This window comes from Elephantulus edwardii, unplaced genomic scaffold (genome assembly GCF_000299155.1).
Source record: "Elephantulus edwardii isolate Elephantulus edwardi_28Jun2011 unplaced genomic scaffold, EleEdw1.0 scaffold00002, whole genome shotgun sequence".
Taxonomy (NCBI): Eukaryota; Metazoa; Chordata; class Mammalia; order Macroscelidea; family Macroscelididae; genus Elephantulus; species Elephantulus edwardii.
The window spans coordinates 25,097,999-25,116,633 of record NW_006399752.1 but is presented as its reverse complement, the minus strand read 5'-3'; the positions used below and the strand labels follow the sequence as shown (position 1 = coordinate 25,116,633).

At 38.0% G+C, this 18,635-nt stretch overlaps 1 protein-coding gene and 1 pseudogene across 1 annotated transcript in view; one reads left to right on the top strand and one right to left on the bottom strand.

The window, feature by feature from the left end:
• The window catches only part of REV3L (REV3-like, polymerase (DNA directed), zeta, catalytic subunit), a 229,381-nt gene that overhangs the window by 132,905 nt on the left and 77,841 nt on the right, over positions 1 to 18,635 (bottom strand). Inside the window, exon 4 of the mRNA XM_006879036.1 lies at positions 6,766 to 6,926. Coding sequence (XP_006879098.1) covers positions 6,766 to 6,926 — 161 coding nt within the window. The remainder of the gene's footprint in view (positions 1 to 6,765; positions 6,927 to 18,635) is intronic.
• Positions 21 to 513, top strand: LOC102869486 (annotated as a pseudogene).

Here is an 18,635-nt window from a genome sequence, read left to right as displayed (position 1 = left end):
GCGGCGGCTGCAACAGCGAAATGGTGGAGACAGTGGCAGACACCCGGCGGCTGATCACCAAGCCGCAGAACCTGAATGACGCCTACGGGCCGCCCAGCAACTTCCTCGAGATCGATGTGAGCAACCCCCAAACCGTGGGGGTTGGCAGAGGCTGCTTCACCACCTACGAAACCAGGGTCAAGACAAATCTTCCTATTTCTAAGCTGAAGGAATCTACAGTTAGAAGACGATACAGTGACTTTGAATGGCTTCGAAGTGAGTTAGAAAGAGAAAGCAAGGTTGTAGTTCCCCCCGCTCCCTGGAAAAGCTTTTTTTTTGCGTCTACTTCCTTTTAGAGGAGATGATGGAATCTTTGATAACAGTTTTATTGAGGAAAGAAAGCAAGGGCTGGAGCAGTTTATAAACAAGGTCGCTGGTCATCCCCTGGCACAGAATGAACGTTGTCTCCACATGTTTTTACAGGATGAAATAATAGATAAAAGTTATACTCCATCTAAAATAAGACATGCCTGAAATTTGGCAAGAAGGAAGCAAAAACAAACAAACAAATTTTCCATGACTAGTAATGCTATGTATGCACCGGTGAAGAAGTTCTAACTAACTTTTAGCATGCTGCACATCAGCTGGTATGACATGCCTTCAGTATACTAACACTCATTATGATGCTCACTTTTGTTTGTTTTGGCAGTTGACAAGATAATTTGCTTTAGCAAAAATCCTTTCTTTCAGCCTTTTTTTCAATAGCTATTCCTTGCTGTTTAAATGTGGTGCACATGACTTTATAGCCTCACAAACCTGTTATTTTCAATACTGACTTGGTCTTAAATGCACAGATTTTGTGTCATGTTTGCTTCATGAATCTGATTCACTAGAGTATTTATCTTCTCCCCTTTTTAATGCATGTTGTCCTAATTTATGTGTAGGATCACTACACCGGTTTCCAGTACAACACATGTAAGATACACAATTGTGTGCAGAAAGTAAAAATCCTTCGTATGGAACATTAATGAGGGACATCTTTATATTCTGTATAAAAACAAAATCAAATTTATATACTAAAATCATTTGTCTAAAATTTTAAGCTGTTTTCAAATAAAAATGCATTCTGACATGCAAAAAAAATCTTGCTTGCATGTGATAGTAATGATATTATTTGATAATTTGCACACTCTGTGGGATCACCTTTCTTTGAAATGGGAACAAATATAGATCTCTTCCAGTCAGTTGGTAAAGTGGTTGTTCTCCAGATTTCTTGGCACAACTTGGTGAGTACATCTAGGGCAGCAACTGTTAGATGGAATATGTCAATTGGTAAACCATCAATTCTTGGGGCCTTATTCTTAGCCAATTCTTTCAAAGCAGTCTGAACTTCCATCATCACCATAGGCTTTTGCCTATATACATATATCCATACGTATACAACGAAGTTCAGTGAATACTACTATCATTCAAATATACGCACCAACAACCAGAGCCAAAGAAGAGGAAATAGATTATTTCTACCAACTTTTGCAGTCAGAGATTGATTGAACATGCAATCAAGATGCATTAATAGTGATGGGTGACTGGAATGCAAAAGCTGGGGACAGAGAAGGATTAGTAGTTGGAAAGCATGGACTTGGTGACAGAAATAAAGCTGGAGAAAGGATGATAGAATTTTGCACAATCAACAATTTATTCGTTGCAAATACATTTTACAAGAAATATGAATGCAGGCTATACACATGGATCTCACCTGATGGCATGCATAGAAATCAGATTACATCTGTGGAAAGAACTGCTGGAGAAGCTCAATATAAGCTGTGAAAACTAGGCCTGATGCTGTTTGTGGAACAGATAACCAACTACTTATATGCAAGTTTAAGATGAAGCTATGGAAAGTGAAATCAAGCCCACAAAAACCAAAATATGACCTTGAGTCTATTCCACCTGAATTTCAGAACCATCTCAGGAACAGGTTTGAGGCCTTGAACACTAATGAGCAAAGACCAGATGAGTTATGGGAAGATAATCAAGAATATCATCCAGCAAGAGTGCCAAAGGTCATTGCAAAGATGGCAGAAGAAGAAAAGACCAAAACAGATGTCAGAAGACACTGAATATTGCACGGGAGCGTCAAAAAGCCAAAGCAGAGGAAGAAATCAAGACATTATAAGGAGCTGAACAGGAGATTTCAAAAGGCTGGGCAACAAGATAAAATAAAGTATTATAATGAAATGTGCAAAGAACTGGAGTCAGAAAATCAAATAGGCCAAACTTGCTCAGTATTTCTTAAGCTCAAGGAACTGAAGAGGAAGTTCAAGCCTCGAGTTGCAATACTTAAGGATGCTTTGGGCAGAATATTGAGATGGAAATAGTATACAGAGTCATTATACCAAAAGGAATTGGCAGACACAGAAGTATTTAATAAAACAACATATGAGCAAGAGCCTATGCTTATCATGGTAAGTATGCCTAAAACCTCATCTTAAAAATAACATTTTGTTATTGACTCTAAGCTCCTATTCATTATGGGCCCCAACTAAAATTCCAGGGCAAATCATATTTCAAGGAAAATTCAAAACTTAATCTAACACTTGAATAAAATGAATAAAAAGAAAATACATAATGCGTTTCTAAAGTAATGACAGTGACTGTAAGCCTGGTATAAATGCAAATATAACTTGACTCAGAATAGAAGAGTAAAAGGAGACTACATATGTTGGCTAGTGGCTGTGTTTAGCAAATGAGTTCTATAGGGTTATGTTTTGAAAGCAACCCATAAGTTTTAACATTTTTTTGTGTAATTTCCTGTGGAAATTTATATTTACATTTTCAAATAACAAAAACAATGATGATTGACAGTGAAGAATCCTAGCATTAAGAGAAATCAAGTTCAAAATCCTCAGTAGCTAAATTTGATACTTAAACTTATCAGGCTACCTTTATTACAAAAATAGTGCACTTAGAATAAGTTAAGGAATTATACAATCTTCACTTGTTTCAACAAAATACATGCCCAAACATGTAATTAATCTTAAAACTTCTTCCAGGTAAGAAAATTCTATGGAAAGCTGTTCTACTTTGCACATTTTAGGTCATGAGTCAATCAACTTAACAGCAACCATCAACAATCTCATTATAAAGCTCATCCCCTTCACTGTTGACCTTAAATTCTGCCAGTCTTTATTGCAACTCATATTGACTAGGCAGAACAGAGGAGAACTGCCCAATAGTGTTTCCAAGGTAGATGGAATTTGGTCCAGGACTTAAGAACAATAAATGACATAGTTGAAACTCTACATCTTGTGGTTCCTAACCTTTATACTAAAATAGACAAAGTGCTAGTCAATAAGCCTTTTATTTTAAGAACTACCTTCCCTCTGTAACTTGATTTGTGCCACTGTTAGAACCTCTACTTGGAATATTCTTGCTTTTAATTTTTGACTCATGTACTTATAACTTGTTAAATTTGTGTCTTCTAGGCTACAACAGTTCCATGATGCATCTTCAAGGATATGAACATGTACGGCTAAGCACAATTGATAACAATGCATCTAAATTCCAAAATCAATCTCCACAACAGTCTACATGTTTCCTATTGCCAAAAATACCCTTTAGAGTAGTGAGAGAAGATCTTCACCCTGAAACCTACAGTGTCCCTTTTCAGCAGGAAGTAGCTAAGAGAATATGCTGTCCCCTTTTCCTTATGAATCAGGGTGAAGTCTCTCTCAGGGAGGAGTGATAGGGAATGGCAAAGGACACACTGATTAATCAGAACTGGTTTTGACAAGCACTGTGGCAATGGGACAATTAAAACAGACTTTCAAGGAATTAAAAAAAGAGAGGAACGAACTGGGGGGGGGAGTAGAGAAAATAAGTGCAAAAATCAATGAATGGAAGTCCAAATCTAGAAATGTTCATTAAAATTAATAAAATTAAAAGAATTCTGGAGCTTCATATGACATACTTTGGGCATGTTGCAAGGAGAGGCCAGTTCTTGGAGAGGGAGATCATGTTTGGGAGAGTGGAGGGACAGTGCAAGACAGAAAGACATTTGATGAGCTAGATGGATTCAGTGATTGGGGTTATGTGAGTAGGTGTGTCAGAGATAGTGAAGTTGGCACAGGAGAGAGCAGGGTTTAGGGCTCTTGTACATAGGGTCGTTGAGTTGCAAGTGACTCAACAGCACATAACACATAGCAAGCTATATTTATATATTACGTCATCACTCCTAGTCATTGTCCAGCTTTCTGACTCATAGCAAGCAACTGCAAAGACTATGGCCTGAATCATGTGCACCTTAGTCTCCATAGTGACATTGTTGCTTTTCAGTACTTTGGAGAGGTCTCTGACAGCAGACTTTCCCAATACAATTTGTTTTTTAATTTACTGGCTGCTGGTTCCAAGAGTGTTATTTGTAGATCAAGCAAACTGAAGCTATTCACGATCTCAATCTCTTCATCATCTATCATAATGCTGCCAATGGGCCCAGTGGTGAGAATCTTTGTTTTCTTGATGTTGAGCTTCAATCCACATTGAAGGCTATGGTCCCGAAGCAAATGCTTCAGGTCTTCCTCAGTTTCCGCAAGCAGGATTGTGTCATCTGCATAATGTAGATTGTTGCTGAGTCTTCCTCCAGTCCTGATGCCACATTTCTCCTCATACAGCTCAGCCTCCCAGATAATCTTTTCTGCATATAGATTGAAAAGGTATGGATATAGGACACATCCCTCATGTACACCCTTCCCAATTTTGAATCATGCACTGTTTTCTTGCTCTGTTCTTACAACTGAATCCTGGTCCATGTATAGGTTTTGCATAAGCATAATCAAGTGTTCTGGGATTCCCATTCTTCTTAGAGTCAGCCACAGTTTATTGTGATCCACACAGTCAAATGCCTTTGCATAGTCAATGAACACAGATAGACATTCCTCTGATACTCCCTGCTTTCAGGCAAGATCCATCTAACATTAGCTATAATATCCCTCTACCATGGCCTCTTCTAAACCCAGACTACACTTCAGGCAGTTCTCTGCTGATGTGCTGTTTTAGTTGTTTTTGCAGTCTTTAGCAGAATCTTGCTTGCATGTGCTATCAGCGATATTGTTTAATTTCTGAAGTGTCACGTTACCTTTCTTGTACATATCTAAATTAATAAAGCATGACAATGACAGGGTGACTATTTAAACTTGGTTTGTAACGAAGATCCTTCTGAGTAGGTCATCTTTAAACTGAGATCTGAATTAGGGCAAAGAGTTATTTCTGCCAAGGAAAGAGTATTTCAGTTAAGATTCCTGAACAGGTCAAGTGTAGTATAGGAATAAAAAGAAAGTCAGAAGCAATGAGCTAGTAGCAAAGGAAAAAACCAGGGAAAACAGAGATGGAAGTAGGTAACAGATATTTGGCTTTGTAAATGAAGGAAAAAAATTCTATTTTATGCTAACTTGGTCTTTAAAAAGACATTTTAGCATCCCATTTTGCCTACTCTGTTTTCTTAGAAACACTCACTGCCTGTCCTGATGTTTGGGATGATATTACATTATCACGAAGAAATGGTAGACAGTGTTAAAATGTCAATTAAAAATTTTGCTAACATAAGTAAATTTTTTTTAAAAGTCAGAGGAAGTACTATAGACCACAGAATTCGATGAGAACAAATATTTTAAGAACTTATTATTTGTCAGGGATTTCATTTATACCTTCTTGTTCATATAAACTTCAAGACTTACCATGAGGGAGGCCAACAATTTTATCGATATTTAATAACACTGCCAAGAAACTAGATTGCTGAATTCCAACCTACAACATTTCTAGTAGTTCCCTCTCAGATGAGGAAACCAGCTGAGGCTACCTATTAATTTGATGACATTCAAATTTTAAAATCCATTTCTTAATAATCTGGGAAAATTCCAAATATACATAAATTAAACAACACCTTCCACATGAAGAAACTGTAAGTTAAAGAAAAAATTAAGAAATTGTAAGAAATGAGAATACAGAAAGGAATCAAAAAATCCACAAAAAAACTACAACATACCATAACTTGCAGGATACGATCAAAGAAAAAATTAGAACTGTGTATCTCTATTAAAAAAGAAAAAAAGTACTTATTCATATTACAACACTGATGACCTTAAAAAATAACTGAAAGAAATCACATATAATTTATTTATATGAAATGTCCAGAACAGGCAAATATACAGATATAGGAAGTAAATTACTAATTCTAAGTGGTAGAGGAAAAATAGATTTCTAAGTGGTAGAGGTGACAGCTAAACAATACAGGTTTCTTTTTTAAGTGATGGAAGGTTCTATAATTGTATAAAGGATGGTTTTACAACTCACTGATTATGCTAAAAACCACAGAAGCATACACTTGAAACAGGTGAATTGTGTGGTAGGTGAATGATAATTTAATATGTACTCAATTATTTAGAGTCAGAATCAACTCATAACTGACCCTCCAACGGGTTGTCAGAGGCTATAAATTGCAATAGAAAAATATTGCTTGTCTTTCTCCCTCAGAGCAGTCAGCAGATTTTAACTTCTAGAAAGGCATGGCCCTTGGGTTAGTGGCACACCTCAGTGAAACTATCCCACCAGAGCTCTCTATACCTAAACAGCTATATCAACACCCAAAGAGGACCATTTATTTCTCCTATCTGTAATTCCATTTTGCACATTTCTATTTATTCTTTATCCACTCAGCATTTATTTTATAAATCATCAATTATATAACACTTTCATCAGAGCTTTAATTTAAATTTGTGAAATTAACCTTACATTTCCTTCTTGCTTTTCGGAATTTCACAGCAGCCAGATTTATTAAGTTCATTCCATACAGATTGTAGTCAATGAAGAGCTGTAGGAGGTAGGGAATATGCGCTTCATGAGGCTGGTAAAATTTATTCATTATGGCTCCACTTTGCAAGAGTTCACATATCCTATTAGAAAAAAAATCTGCTTAGGAAATATTCCTTAAAATATTAACTAAAACAATTATTATACTAATATAGAAAATAAAACAGCATTTCAGCATATAAAATTTCACTGGAAATTTGTATTTTGTTGGAATGTAACTATTTAATGTCAACATCTTCATCTTGCTTGGATCCACAATTAACACTCTTGATACCAGAAGTCAGGAAATAAAGAGACACATTGCACTGTGAAAATCTACACTGAGGGACCTCTCCAAATTACTGAGGAATAATGATGTCAGTTTGAGAAGTGAGGTGCATCTGATTCAGTCTATCGTCTTTCTAAATACTTGCTATGTATCTGAGAGCTGGACAATGAATAAAAGATATGCAAGAAAAAGAACTGATGCCTTTGAACTGTGGTGTTGGAGAAGCACACTGAACATCTCATGGATGGCCAAGAGAACAGTTATCTCTTGGAAAGGGTGTGGCTAGAGTGCTCTCTGGAGGCAAGAATGATGAGGCTTCACCTTACATACTTTGGGCATGTTGCTAAGAGGAGAAGGACATAATGTTTGGAAGGGTGGAGGGTCAGCAAAGGAGAGGAAGACCCTCAACTAGGAGGACTGAAATGGAGACTGCTCCAAATTGGCTCTTGTGTCTCAGAAAGTGTGAGTATGGCACAGGACAGAACACAGTTTGGATCTTTTGTTCATAGGGTCACTATGAGTCATACTCAACTCAATGGCACCTAACAACATCAACAACAGTAACTATTTAATTCAGGATTTAAAGTAAATAGTTGAAAATAAAACAAAAAAGAAAACTCCCCAAAACCAACAACTGCATGACTAAGAAATATTTTAATTTCTAAAACAAATTTATTTGTTGACGTGGCACAGTTCAAAATGAGAATAAATGGCTGGAAACATTTATTAATCATTAGAATATAAAATGTATTAATCTAAGAAAATTAGAAGTTGTCAAAAGTGAAATAGAACCCAAAACACCAATATCCTAACCATTACTGAGTTGCAATGGAACAGTACTGGACATTTTGAATGGACAAGCTTAAAATGGGAACAACAAACAGAAATTAAATGTTCTGCTTTGCACAGGTTTATTGTGAGTCAGATAAGAGTTGATGGGAAATTGTAAAGGTAAAAAGAAAAAAATCTGATCTATTTAAAAATAATTTTATATTTAAAAAAATTTAAGATGTGGATAAAAGTCCAAATGGAAAACAGGAGGGGGCGGAAGGGTAGGGCGAAGGCTGGCTGGAAATCATGGGGTCAAAGAGTTTGGTAGGTTGAGGGAAGAGGGTGAAGGAAATAGGGCAGATCTAGTGGGGACCTGAAAAGGCAGGGTCATAGAGAGCACAGATCAATGGTAATCAATTTTATAAAACACACTGCATATGAATGGTTGTATAAAACAATGTATACAAATGAATCACAATGTATATGAATTTTGGATACAAAACAATAAAATTTTTTTAAAAACTGAAATTTTCCTTTTAAAAACTACAGAAATAATTTTGGGAAGATTCAATAAACAATTTGAAAAGAAATAAAGATTCATAATCTCACCATTCAAAGGTGCTATCACTTTAATATTTTTCTTTTCTGAATTTTCATTCATAATGGGAGACTTTTAAAATAACAGGCAATTGCAAAAATAAGTAGAATGCAGGAGAAGCCTATGAAGCTTCTAGACAGGACACCTCATCAAGGATGTAGAGGTGGTTTCTGCATAAGACTTTATACAGACAAATCATTAAACTGGAGATGAACTGGAGGTACGTTTTCTCTTGAGGGGAGAAAAGATCATACAAACAAAATTGCACACATAAAGCATCACAAGAAAACAGAGCTTATTCAGCAACTGAAGTCACCAAGAAAGGCTATAACCTACTGTCAGAACCTGTAGTGAGAGGTTGTTGTTTGTTGTTGTGTACCAGTGAGTCAAAACTGACTCACAGATGACCCTCTAGTGGCTTTTCAGAGGAAGGAGGAGGAGACTGCCCATATTTCTCCAATGGAACAGCTAAAGGATTTGAACAGTATGCCTCCAGGATTGCAGTGCAGCTTATTGCAACTTTGCCACCAGAGGTCCTTTGGTAAAAGGCAGGGGTACATAAATAGCAAGAAACCCAAGAATGCAGTGATACTAAAAAGACTGGCCTCACCTAACATGTCCAAAATATGTACGAGGAAGTTTCACCATCCTTGCCTCAAAGGAGCCCCCTGACTGTACTTACTCTAAGACATAGTTGTTTCACTGTGGTTCTGGGGAGTGAGAGGTCTGCAACTCCCCTGGTAGGAAACTGATCCAGGAAGAATACCTGATTGCCTCTGGGCTGGGCCAGCGAGACAGATCAAAAAGGACAAGAGACTTCAACTCACTCCCAGAGCCTGCAGGTTGTGGTGCAGGAGATGAGGGGTCTGCAAATCGCTTTAGGTGGGATATTTGGCTACTGTAAGGCGAGCCCACAGACCAAAGATGACAAAAGAATTTCAGAGAGGGGGCTACAATCAGGCAAGAGACTTTGAGAGTGAGCAAAAAAGAAATGCTGGGGAGAGAGCTACCTGCCACTTCCCTGAACAGAATCTGCTCCAGGTGGAAAACCTCGCTTTGCCATTCTGCAGATCAAAAAGAATAAATTTCAGAAGAGGGGATTACAATAAGGCAAGTTTCTTGCATGGCTGTACTGTAGACCAGAGAGGATCTGGAGGACTTTAGGATGGTAAACTTTCCCCTCTAAAGGCACAGAAAAGATTTCCAACGTAACAAGTTGCCCATTCCCCATAGACGGAACATGTTAAGTCTGCATCTAATCCTTAACATCGTAAGAATGAAGAAATGTTAATAATCAACATAGACACAAAAGAAATGGCCTAACACATAACAAGAAAAACTTCATATAATGTCAAGAAAGCAGGAGCCTGCTTCAAACATTTTGAAAAATTAAATAAGCCTTCTCCTAAAAAAGAAGAGCATATTACACACCCCCAGAGACAGGAAAGTAGAAGAAATTTATCAAAGCGGACTCATATTAACAGCTAAGAAGATACAAATGATGCAAGAAGAGGAGCCATAAGCAAGCAAAATCCCAAACAGAAGGAATCACAAGAAATATATTGATGTGGAGTTACATGAACAGCTACAGAAGAAGGTACAAATGGTGCAAGAAAGAATTTAAACCATAGAGAGAGGCACAAGAACTTAGAAATCATAATATAGAGAAGGTACAGCCAACACAGTACTGGAAATAACAAAAACACAATCCAGAATATCAAGACTGAAATGCAGAAGTTTCCAACATGCAAGAGGGACAATAAAGCAGAACAGAAGAGATCTAACATAGTCAGTGAGCTGAAATACCAGAACCTCAATGGGAACAAACGGTAATAAAAATTGGAGAAGAGATAGAAGGCAACCGAAGAAAACATTAGAATCATATAGGGTAACATCAAAAGGAATAACAATTTTTATTAATACTACAATAAAAGTTTTCTTTTTTAAAGGAACAATAAATGTATGACTGGAATTCCAGAACACAAGTGGGCAGGGAAAAACACTGGGAAAACTGTGGAAGAGGTACAAGAAGAAAACTTCGCAGTAACATGAAGAATGAGGAAATCCACATTAACGAAGCTTGGCAAACACCAAACAGAACAGACCCCGAAAGAAAAACATCAAGACTTAGTATGGTCAAACTCAAAGATGGAATACTAAAAACAGCGTGAAAAAAACCAGAGAGTTAGCTACAAAGGAGAACCAGATTAGGTTCTGAGTTCTCATCAGAAAATATGAGAGCATGAATACAGTGAGATGGCATATACAGAAGGTTGAAAGAAAATAACTGTCATCTGAGAATTCAGCACTCAGTAAAGCTATTAAGTATTAAGGAGAAATTAGGTCATTTGCAGAAAAACAAGAATTTAAGGTATTTGTGAAAACAACAAATTTACAAGAAATTTTAAGGAAAGTCCTTCACACAAAAACAAAGGAAAGTGGATGGACTATATTAACCAGAAACAACAGAAAAAGAAACACGGTAAAATGGCAGCAATGAAACCAGGCCTGTCAATAATCACAATTAAACTGAATGGTTTAAATGCACCAATCAAGAGAAAAAGCAGCAGAATGGATAAAAAAGCCAAAGCTGATTAATAGACTGACTAGATGAGACATATGCAAGAAATGAGGAAAAGGACTAAAAATCAAAGGGTGGAAAAAATATAACAAGCAAATAGCACCCATAAAAAAGGAAGTTGTTGTTGTTGTTGTTGTTGTTGTTATGTGCCGTTGAATCGTTTCCGACTCATAGCGACCCTATGCACAACAGCCCTAAACCCTGCTCTATCCCCATCCCGATTACCCCAGTCACCGAATCAATCCATCTCATAGAGGGTCTTCCCCTCCTGCACTGTCCCTCCACCCTCCCAAGCATGATGTCCCTCTCCAAGGACCCGTCCCTCCTGGAAACATGTCCAAAGTATGTCAGACGAAGCCCCAGAATCCTTGCCTCCAAGGAGTAGCTTGGTTTAATCCTCTCCAAGATGAATCTGTTTGTTTTCCTGGAAGTCCATGGTACATTCAGTACTCTTCTCCAGCACCACAGCTCAAAAGCATCCACTCTCCTTCTGTCCTCCCTAGTCATTGTCCAACTCTCTGATGCATAACAAGCAATTGCAAATACCATGGCCTGTATCAGGTGCACCTTAGTCTCCAGAGAGACACTGTTGCTCCTGAGTACTTTAGAGAGGTCCCTAACAGCAGACTTTCCCATCGCAATACGCTTTTTGATTTCCTGACTGCTGGTGCCAAGAGTGTTGACCGTGGAGCCGAGCAAACTGAAGCTGTGAACACTCTCAATCTCTTCGTCATCCATCCTGACGCTGCCAATTGGTCCAGTGGCGAGAATCTTTGTCTTCTTGACATTGAGCCTCAGTCCGTACTGAAGGCTGCAGTCCTTGACCCTTCGCAGCAAGTGCATGAGGTCCTCCTCAGTTTCAGCAAGCAGGGTTGTGTCATCTGCATAATGCAGATTGTGAATAGATCTTCCACCAATCCTGATGCCACAATTCTCCTCATAGAGCCCAGCCTCTTGGATAATCTGCTCTGCATACATGTTGAAAAGGTATGGAGACAGGATGCATCCCCGGCATACAACCTTCCCAATTTTGAACCATGCAGTGTTACCCTGCTCTGTTCTGACTACTGCCTCTTGGTCCAAGTATAGGTTTCGCATTAGCACAATTAAATGAGAGAGAAAAAAAAAAAGAGACAATCATAAGAGATAAGAAGGGCAGTATATAATGATTAAAGGTACAACCAGGTCAAGACAACAGACATAACCTTAGTCAATAGCTACACACCAAATTATACACTTACAAATAACATAAAACAACAGTTAACAGACTTGAAGAAAGAAATAGACAGCATCACAACAGTGGTAGGAGACTGAAACAGCACTCTTATCAAAGAGTAGGTCAACTTGAAAGAAACAAAGAGGCAGAAGATCGAAACTATACAATCAGACAACTTGACCTTGTGGATATATTCAGGATATTGTACCTAACGAAAAGTCAATTTACTTTTTTCTCAAGTGCACATGGTACATTCTCCAGAATTGATCATATAGTGAAACACAAAGCAAATCTCAACAAATTAAAACACAACTGAAATAAAATATTTTTCTGGAACACAATGCTATAAAACTTAAGTGACCAAGAAAAAAAAAAAAAAGGTAAAGCTTATAAAACCATCCACGTGGAAGCTAAATTAACACTTTGCTGGAATACAATTGGGTCACAGAAGAAATTAAAAAATTTAAAGTTCTTCAAACAAATGATAACGAAAATAGAACATACCAAAACCTTTGGGGAACAGCTAAGGCACTCCCGAGGGGATAGTTCATAGCAACTGGCAAACAGAGAAAAGGAACAAAGAAGCAAAATTAGTGACTTAACGCAACACCTCCATCAAAGAGAGAAAGAACAACAATCTAACCCCACAGCCTCAAGAAGAAGGGAAATGATAAAGACAATAGCTGAAATAAATGAGATTGAAAACCAAAACAATTTACACCATCAATAAGACTAGGAGCAGGTTCTTTTAAGGAGTCAATAAAACAGACAAACTATTGGCAAATTTAACAAAACAAAAAAAAAAGAGAGAGGACACAACTCAAACAAGAAATGACAGAGGCAACACCACAACAGAATAAGATGAAATCAAATCAGTAATATTATAATATTATGAAAATCTATACTCTGATGAGTCTGAAAACCTAGAGGAAATGGGAAAAATCCTTGAAACTCATACCCTACTCAGACTGACATGGACAGATGTACAACACCTAAGCAGTTCCATTACTAAAAAAGACTCCCCTATGAAAAAGTCCAGATAGCTTCATGGCTGAATTTTACCAAACATTCAGAGATTTATCACTATTTATTCTTATTTTTTAAAAACAGAAAAAAGGAACATTCCTAGAGTCATTCTATAAGGCAAGCATAACCCTAACAACAAAACTAAAAAAAGAAAACAAGAGACCAGTATCTCTCATGAATACAGATACAAATATTCTTAACAAGATCCTGGCCAATAGAATCCATCAGTACATCGAAAAAATTAATCAATCATGACCAAGTGAGACTCATAACAGGCATGCAAGGATGGTTCAACATAAGAAAAACAATCAATGTAATTTATCATATTAACAAAGCAAAGAACAAGAATCATCTGAACCTATCAATTGATGCAGAAAAAGCCTTTAACAAAATCCAACACACTTTCTGATTAAAATACTCAGTTCTTTAACATAGTAAAAAAGTATATATACAAATTCAGACAACATCATTCCCAACGGAGAAAACCAAGAGAAAACATTGTTTTCAATGGAGAAAGACTAAAGGCATTTTCTGTGCAAACAAGGACTAGACAAGGATGCCCATTTTTACCACTCCTATTCAGTATTGTATTGGAAGATTTTGGTAGGGTGATACAGTAAGAGAAGGAAATAAGAGGCATGCAGATTGGCAAAGTGGTAGTAAAACTGTCATTACATGCAGATGATATGTTAGTATACACAAAAGACCCTAAGGACTCAACAACAACAAAAAAATTAGCTCTAAAAGACCTGTGTGGATCAGAACAAACAGTTGCTGACTCTGAGAAGAATAGGAATTCCAGAACAGTTGACTGTGCTCATGCAGAACCTATGCTTGAATGAGGAAGCAGTTGTCAGAACAGAACAAGGGGAACACTTAATGGTTCAAAATTGGGATGGGTGTACACCATGAATGTGTTCTATTGCCTTATCTTTTCAATCTACATGCAGAACAGATTATCTGGGAGGAGGGGAACTATGAGGAGGAATGTGGCATCAGGATTTGGGAAATATTCATCAACAACCTATGTTATGCAGATGACACAACCATGCTAGCTGAAACTGAGGAGGTCCTGAAGTGCTTGCTGCACAAGGTCAGGGATTGTAGTCTTCAATACAGACTGAACCTCAACATCAAGAAAACAAAGATTCACACCACTGGCCAGTTGGTGGCATCATGATAGACAGTGAAAAGATTGAGATTCTTAACAGTTTCAGTTTGCTTGGCTCCACAATCAACACTCTTGGTACCAGCAGCCAGGAAATTAAGATGAATTGTACTGGGAAAGTCTGCTGTCAAGATCCTCTCCAGAGTACTGAATTGAAATCATGCCAGTCTGGACACTAAGGTGTGCCTGATCTAGGCCATAGTCTTGGTAATTACTTGCTATGCGTCAGAAAACTGGACGATGACAAGAGAACCAATGCCTCTGAGCTGTGGTGTTGGAGAAGAGTATTGAATATACAATGGACTTCTAGAACTAACAGGTTTGTCCAAGAGAGGGTGATACCAGGCTGCTCCTTGGAGGCAAGGATTCTGAGATTTGTCTGACATACTTTGGACGTGCTGCAAGGAAGCAATCTCTGGAGAGGGACATCATGCTTGGGCGGGTGGAGGGACAGTGCTAGAGAGAAAGATTCCAAATGAGATGGACTGATTCAGTCACTGTGGTGGTGGGAGTAGGTGCGTCAGAGACCAAAAGACTGGCACAGGATAGAGCAGGGTTTAGGGTTGTTGTACACAGGATTGCTATGAGCCACAAGCGACTCAATAGTGCATAAAAGTAATGGACTATTTTAGTAGAGTGTCAGGATACATGATCAATATACAAAAGTCAGTGGGATTTCTCTATAGTAACAAAGCAAATATTTGAGAATAAACCTAACTAGAGACACAAAAGACCTTAATTAAAATACCTACAACACACTGCAAACCCAGAGGAGCGTGGTTTGAATTCACCAGATGCTCTGCTGGAGAAGGAGGGGCAATTTCCTCCTGTACCAGTCAAATCCGATTTGACGGTATACACACAGAAAATAATAAAAATTAAAAATTTTAAAAAAAAAACACCAAACAAACCTATAACACACTATAGAAAGAAATAACAAGAAACCCAAATAATGGAAAAATGTTCCCTGTTCATGGATTGCTGTTGCTGTACTTAGGTGCCATCGAGTCAAATATCACAGGAAGCCTATGGAAAAAATATCTGAATCCTGTTTTATACTGTGTCATCCTCATATTTCCTGACCCACAAGAACCCATTGCAGCAGTCCCCATGTCAATTCACCCAGTTCAGAGTCTTCCTCTCCTTTGCTGACCCTCCACCCTTCTCAATATCATGTCCTTCTCTAAGAAATAGCCCTTTCTAGCATCATGCCCAAAGTATGTGAAGCAAAGCCTCATCATTCTCGTCTCCAAAGAGTACTCCAGCTGCACCCACTCCAAGACATATCTGTTTCTTCTCCTGGCTGTCCATGGGATCTTCAGTGTTCTTCTCCAACACCACAGCTCAAAGGCGTCAATTCTTTTTCTTTCATCCTTATTCATTCTTCAGCTCTCAGATGCACAGCAAGTAACTGGAAAGACCATGGCCTGAATGAGATGCACCTTAGTCCTCAAATTGACATCATTACTCCCCAATAATTTGCAGAGGTCACTAACTGCAGATTTCCCCAGTGCAATGTGTCTCCGTACTTCCTGACTGCTGGTACCAATGGTGTTAACTGTGGATTCAAGAAGATGAAACTTTGATAGTTTCATGGATAGGATATAGTGAAGATGACAATTCTACCAAAAGCAATCTATATGTTTAGTGCAATTCCAATAGAGACACCAAATTCATTTTTAAAGAGAAAAGGCGATTGGCAAGTTTATTTGGAAAGGAAAGAGACCCTAAATAAGCAAAGCACTTCTGAAAAACAAGAATAAAGTGGAGGGCATAGCACTCTTTGATCTCAAAACCTACTACACAGCTTTAACAACCCAAGCAGCATGGTACTGCTACAATGACAGACTAATAGCCTAATGGAACAGAATCGTGAACCCAGAAATTAACCCACTTACCTACAGTCAGCTGGTATTTGACAAGAAAACAAAACCTATCAACTGGGGAATGAAAATCTCTTCAACAAATGGTACTGGTAAAACTGGACTTCTATTTGCAGAAAGCTGAAACAGGATCCACATCTCACCTGAGGTGGATCAGAGATAAGCGGTAAACTGAAAACCACAAAGATCAGAAGAGGCAAAATGGGACCACACTTAGAAGGCCTGGCACTGGCATAGGTTATAAAAAGGCTGGCAAATACAGCAAAAAATGTACAACCAGGAGAGGACAAAATCAACAAATGGGACTTCCTAAAAATTAAGTCCCTATGTGCTGGAGCTCTGGTGGCCTAGTGCAAGAAGCTGTGCTGCTATCCTGAAGGCATGCAGTCTGAGGCCACCAGATACTCCATGGGAGAAGGATGGACAATTTCCTCCCATGCGATTAACTGAATCTAAAAACCCACCAGAGGGTCAGCTGTAGGTTGGTTCCAACTCTATGGTAACAACAAATGTGCTTCAAAAACCTTTTTCCCATAGGATGAAAACAAAACCAATTAACTGGGGAAAAGCTCTGGACAATGCCATCTCAGACAAGAGCCTCATAACTGAAGTTTATAGAATATTACAGGGCCTCCACAAGAAAAAGATTGATAACCCAATTACAAAACGGGCAAAAAATATGGAAAGACCTTTCACAGAGCAAGACATTCAGATGGCCAACAGACACATGAAGAAATGCTCAAAATCACTGCACTCAAAACCACTAAGTAATACCTTCTCATCTCAACAGCAGGAACAAAGTTTAACAGGACTGCAAACAATAAATGTGGGAGAGGATGTGAAGAAATTGGAACTCTCATACTGTTAGTAGGATTGTAAAATGGTACAACTACCAACTCTGGAAGTCAGTTTGGCATTTCCTCTAAAACTGAACATAGAAATTCCATATTTTACTGCAAGGAATATACTCCATGGAAAATAAAACTGAGAAACAGAGATCTATAAACTGATGTACACAACAGCATTATTTACAATAGCAAGAAAATGGAAACATCCCAAATGGCCATCAACAAATGGAATGAAAAATTGTGGTACATTCCCATAATGGGATACTATGCAGCACTCGGTAGTAACGATTTCGAAAAATACTATATAATATGGGAGAACCTACAGAGTATTATGCTGAGTGAACTAACTTTAAAATACTTTATAAGACCATCATAGTGAAACAGAATTATAATTAGGAAGATGTGTGTAAAAGTCCAAAGGAGAAAGGGGAGGGAGTAGGAGAAATTAAAGTGAAGGAGGGAAGGTGGAAAGGGGTTGGCGGGGTAGGGTGGGGGTGTAGGGTGGAAATAATAGGGTCACAGAGTTTGGTGGGTGGAAGGTGTGGGTAAAGTAAAATAGGAAAGATCCAGTGGAAATTGGAAAAGAAGGGGTGACAGTGGACATAGATCAATGGTGACTGGATTTGTAAAATGCAATACATAGGAATGATAATATGAAGCACAATGTGACTGAAACAAGGTGTAAAACAAGTGTATATGAAGTAATCTGTGAAATACATTGTATATGAACAAAACACAATGTATACAAATTTTGTATCCAAACCTATGTGAAATGAAAATTATGCAAAAAAAAAAAATTACAGAAGAATCACCAAAGGTGAGATGCTGATTGATAAAAACAAACAGAAAGATACCAGAAACTATCTTGTCAGATCACAATCCAATAAAATTAAAAATCAACAAGGAAATCAAGAGGAAAAATAACTAAATATATGGAAACTAAACAGTACTCTACTTGAATATTACTAGGCAATGAAAATTTTTAAATTTATTGAAACAAGAAAGAATGAAAACACAATATATAAAAATCTTTGGGAAACAGAAAGAGCTGTACTCAAATGTCAAGTCACAGCACAAGCACACACAACACACACACATAGAGTTATTTATTCTTCTGCCATTCCAAGGGATATGTAGTACTCCTCTCCAACACAATTCAAAGCATCAATTCCACATCTGTTATCCTTAGTCCAGCTCTCAGATGCATAGTAAGTGACTGAAAAGACCATCGCCCAAATCAGGTGCACCTGGGTTCAACAAACTGACATTTCTGCTCCTCTAGAATTTGGCTAAGTCCCTGACTACAGATCTAGTGCTGAACAAGTGTTACAAACCCAGAGGCACATGGTTTGAATTCACCTGCTTCTCCACGGGGGGAAGACAGGCAATATCCTCTTGTGAAAATAACTGCCACTGAACACCCACTGGAGGGT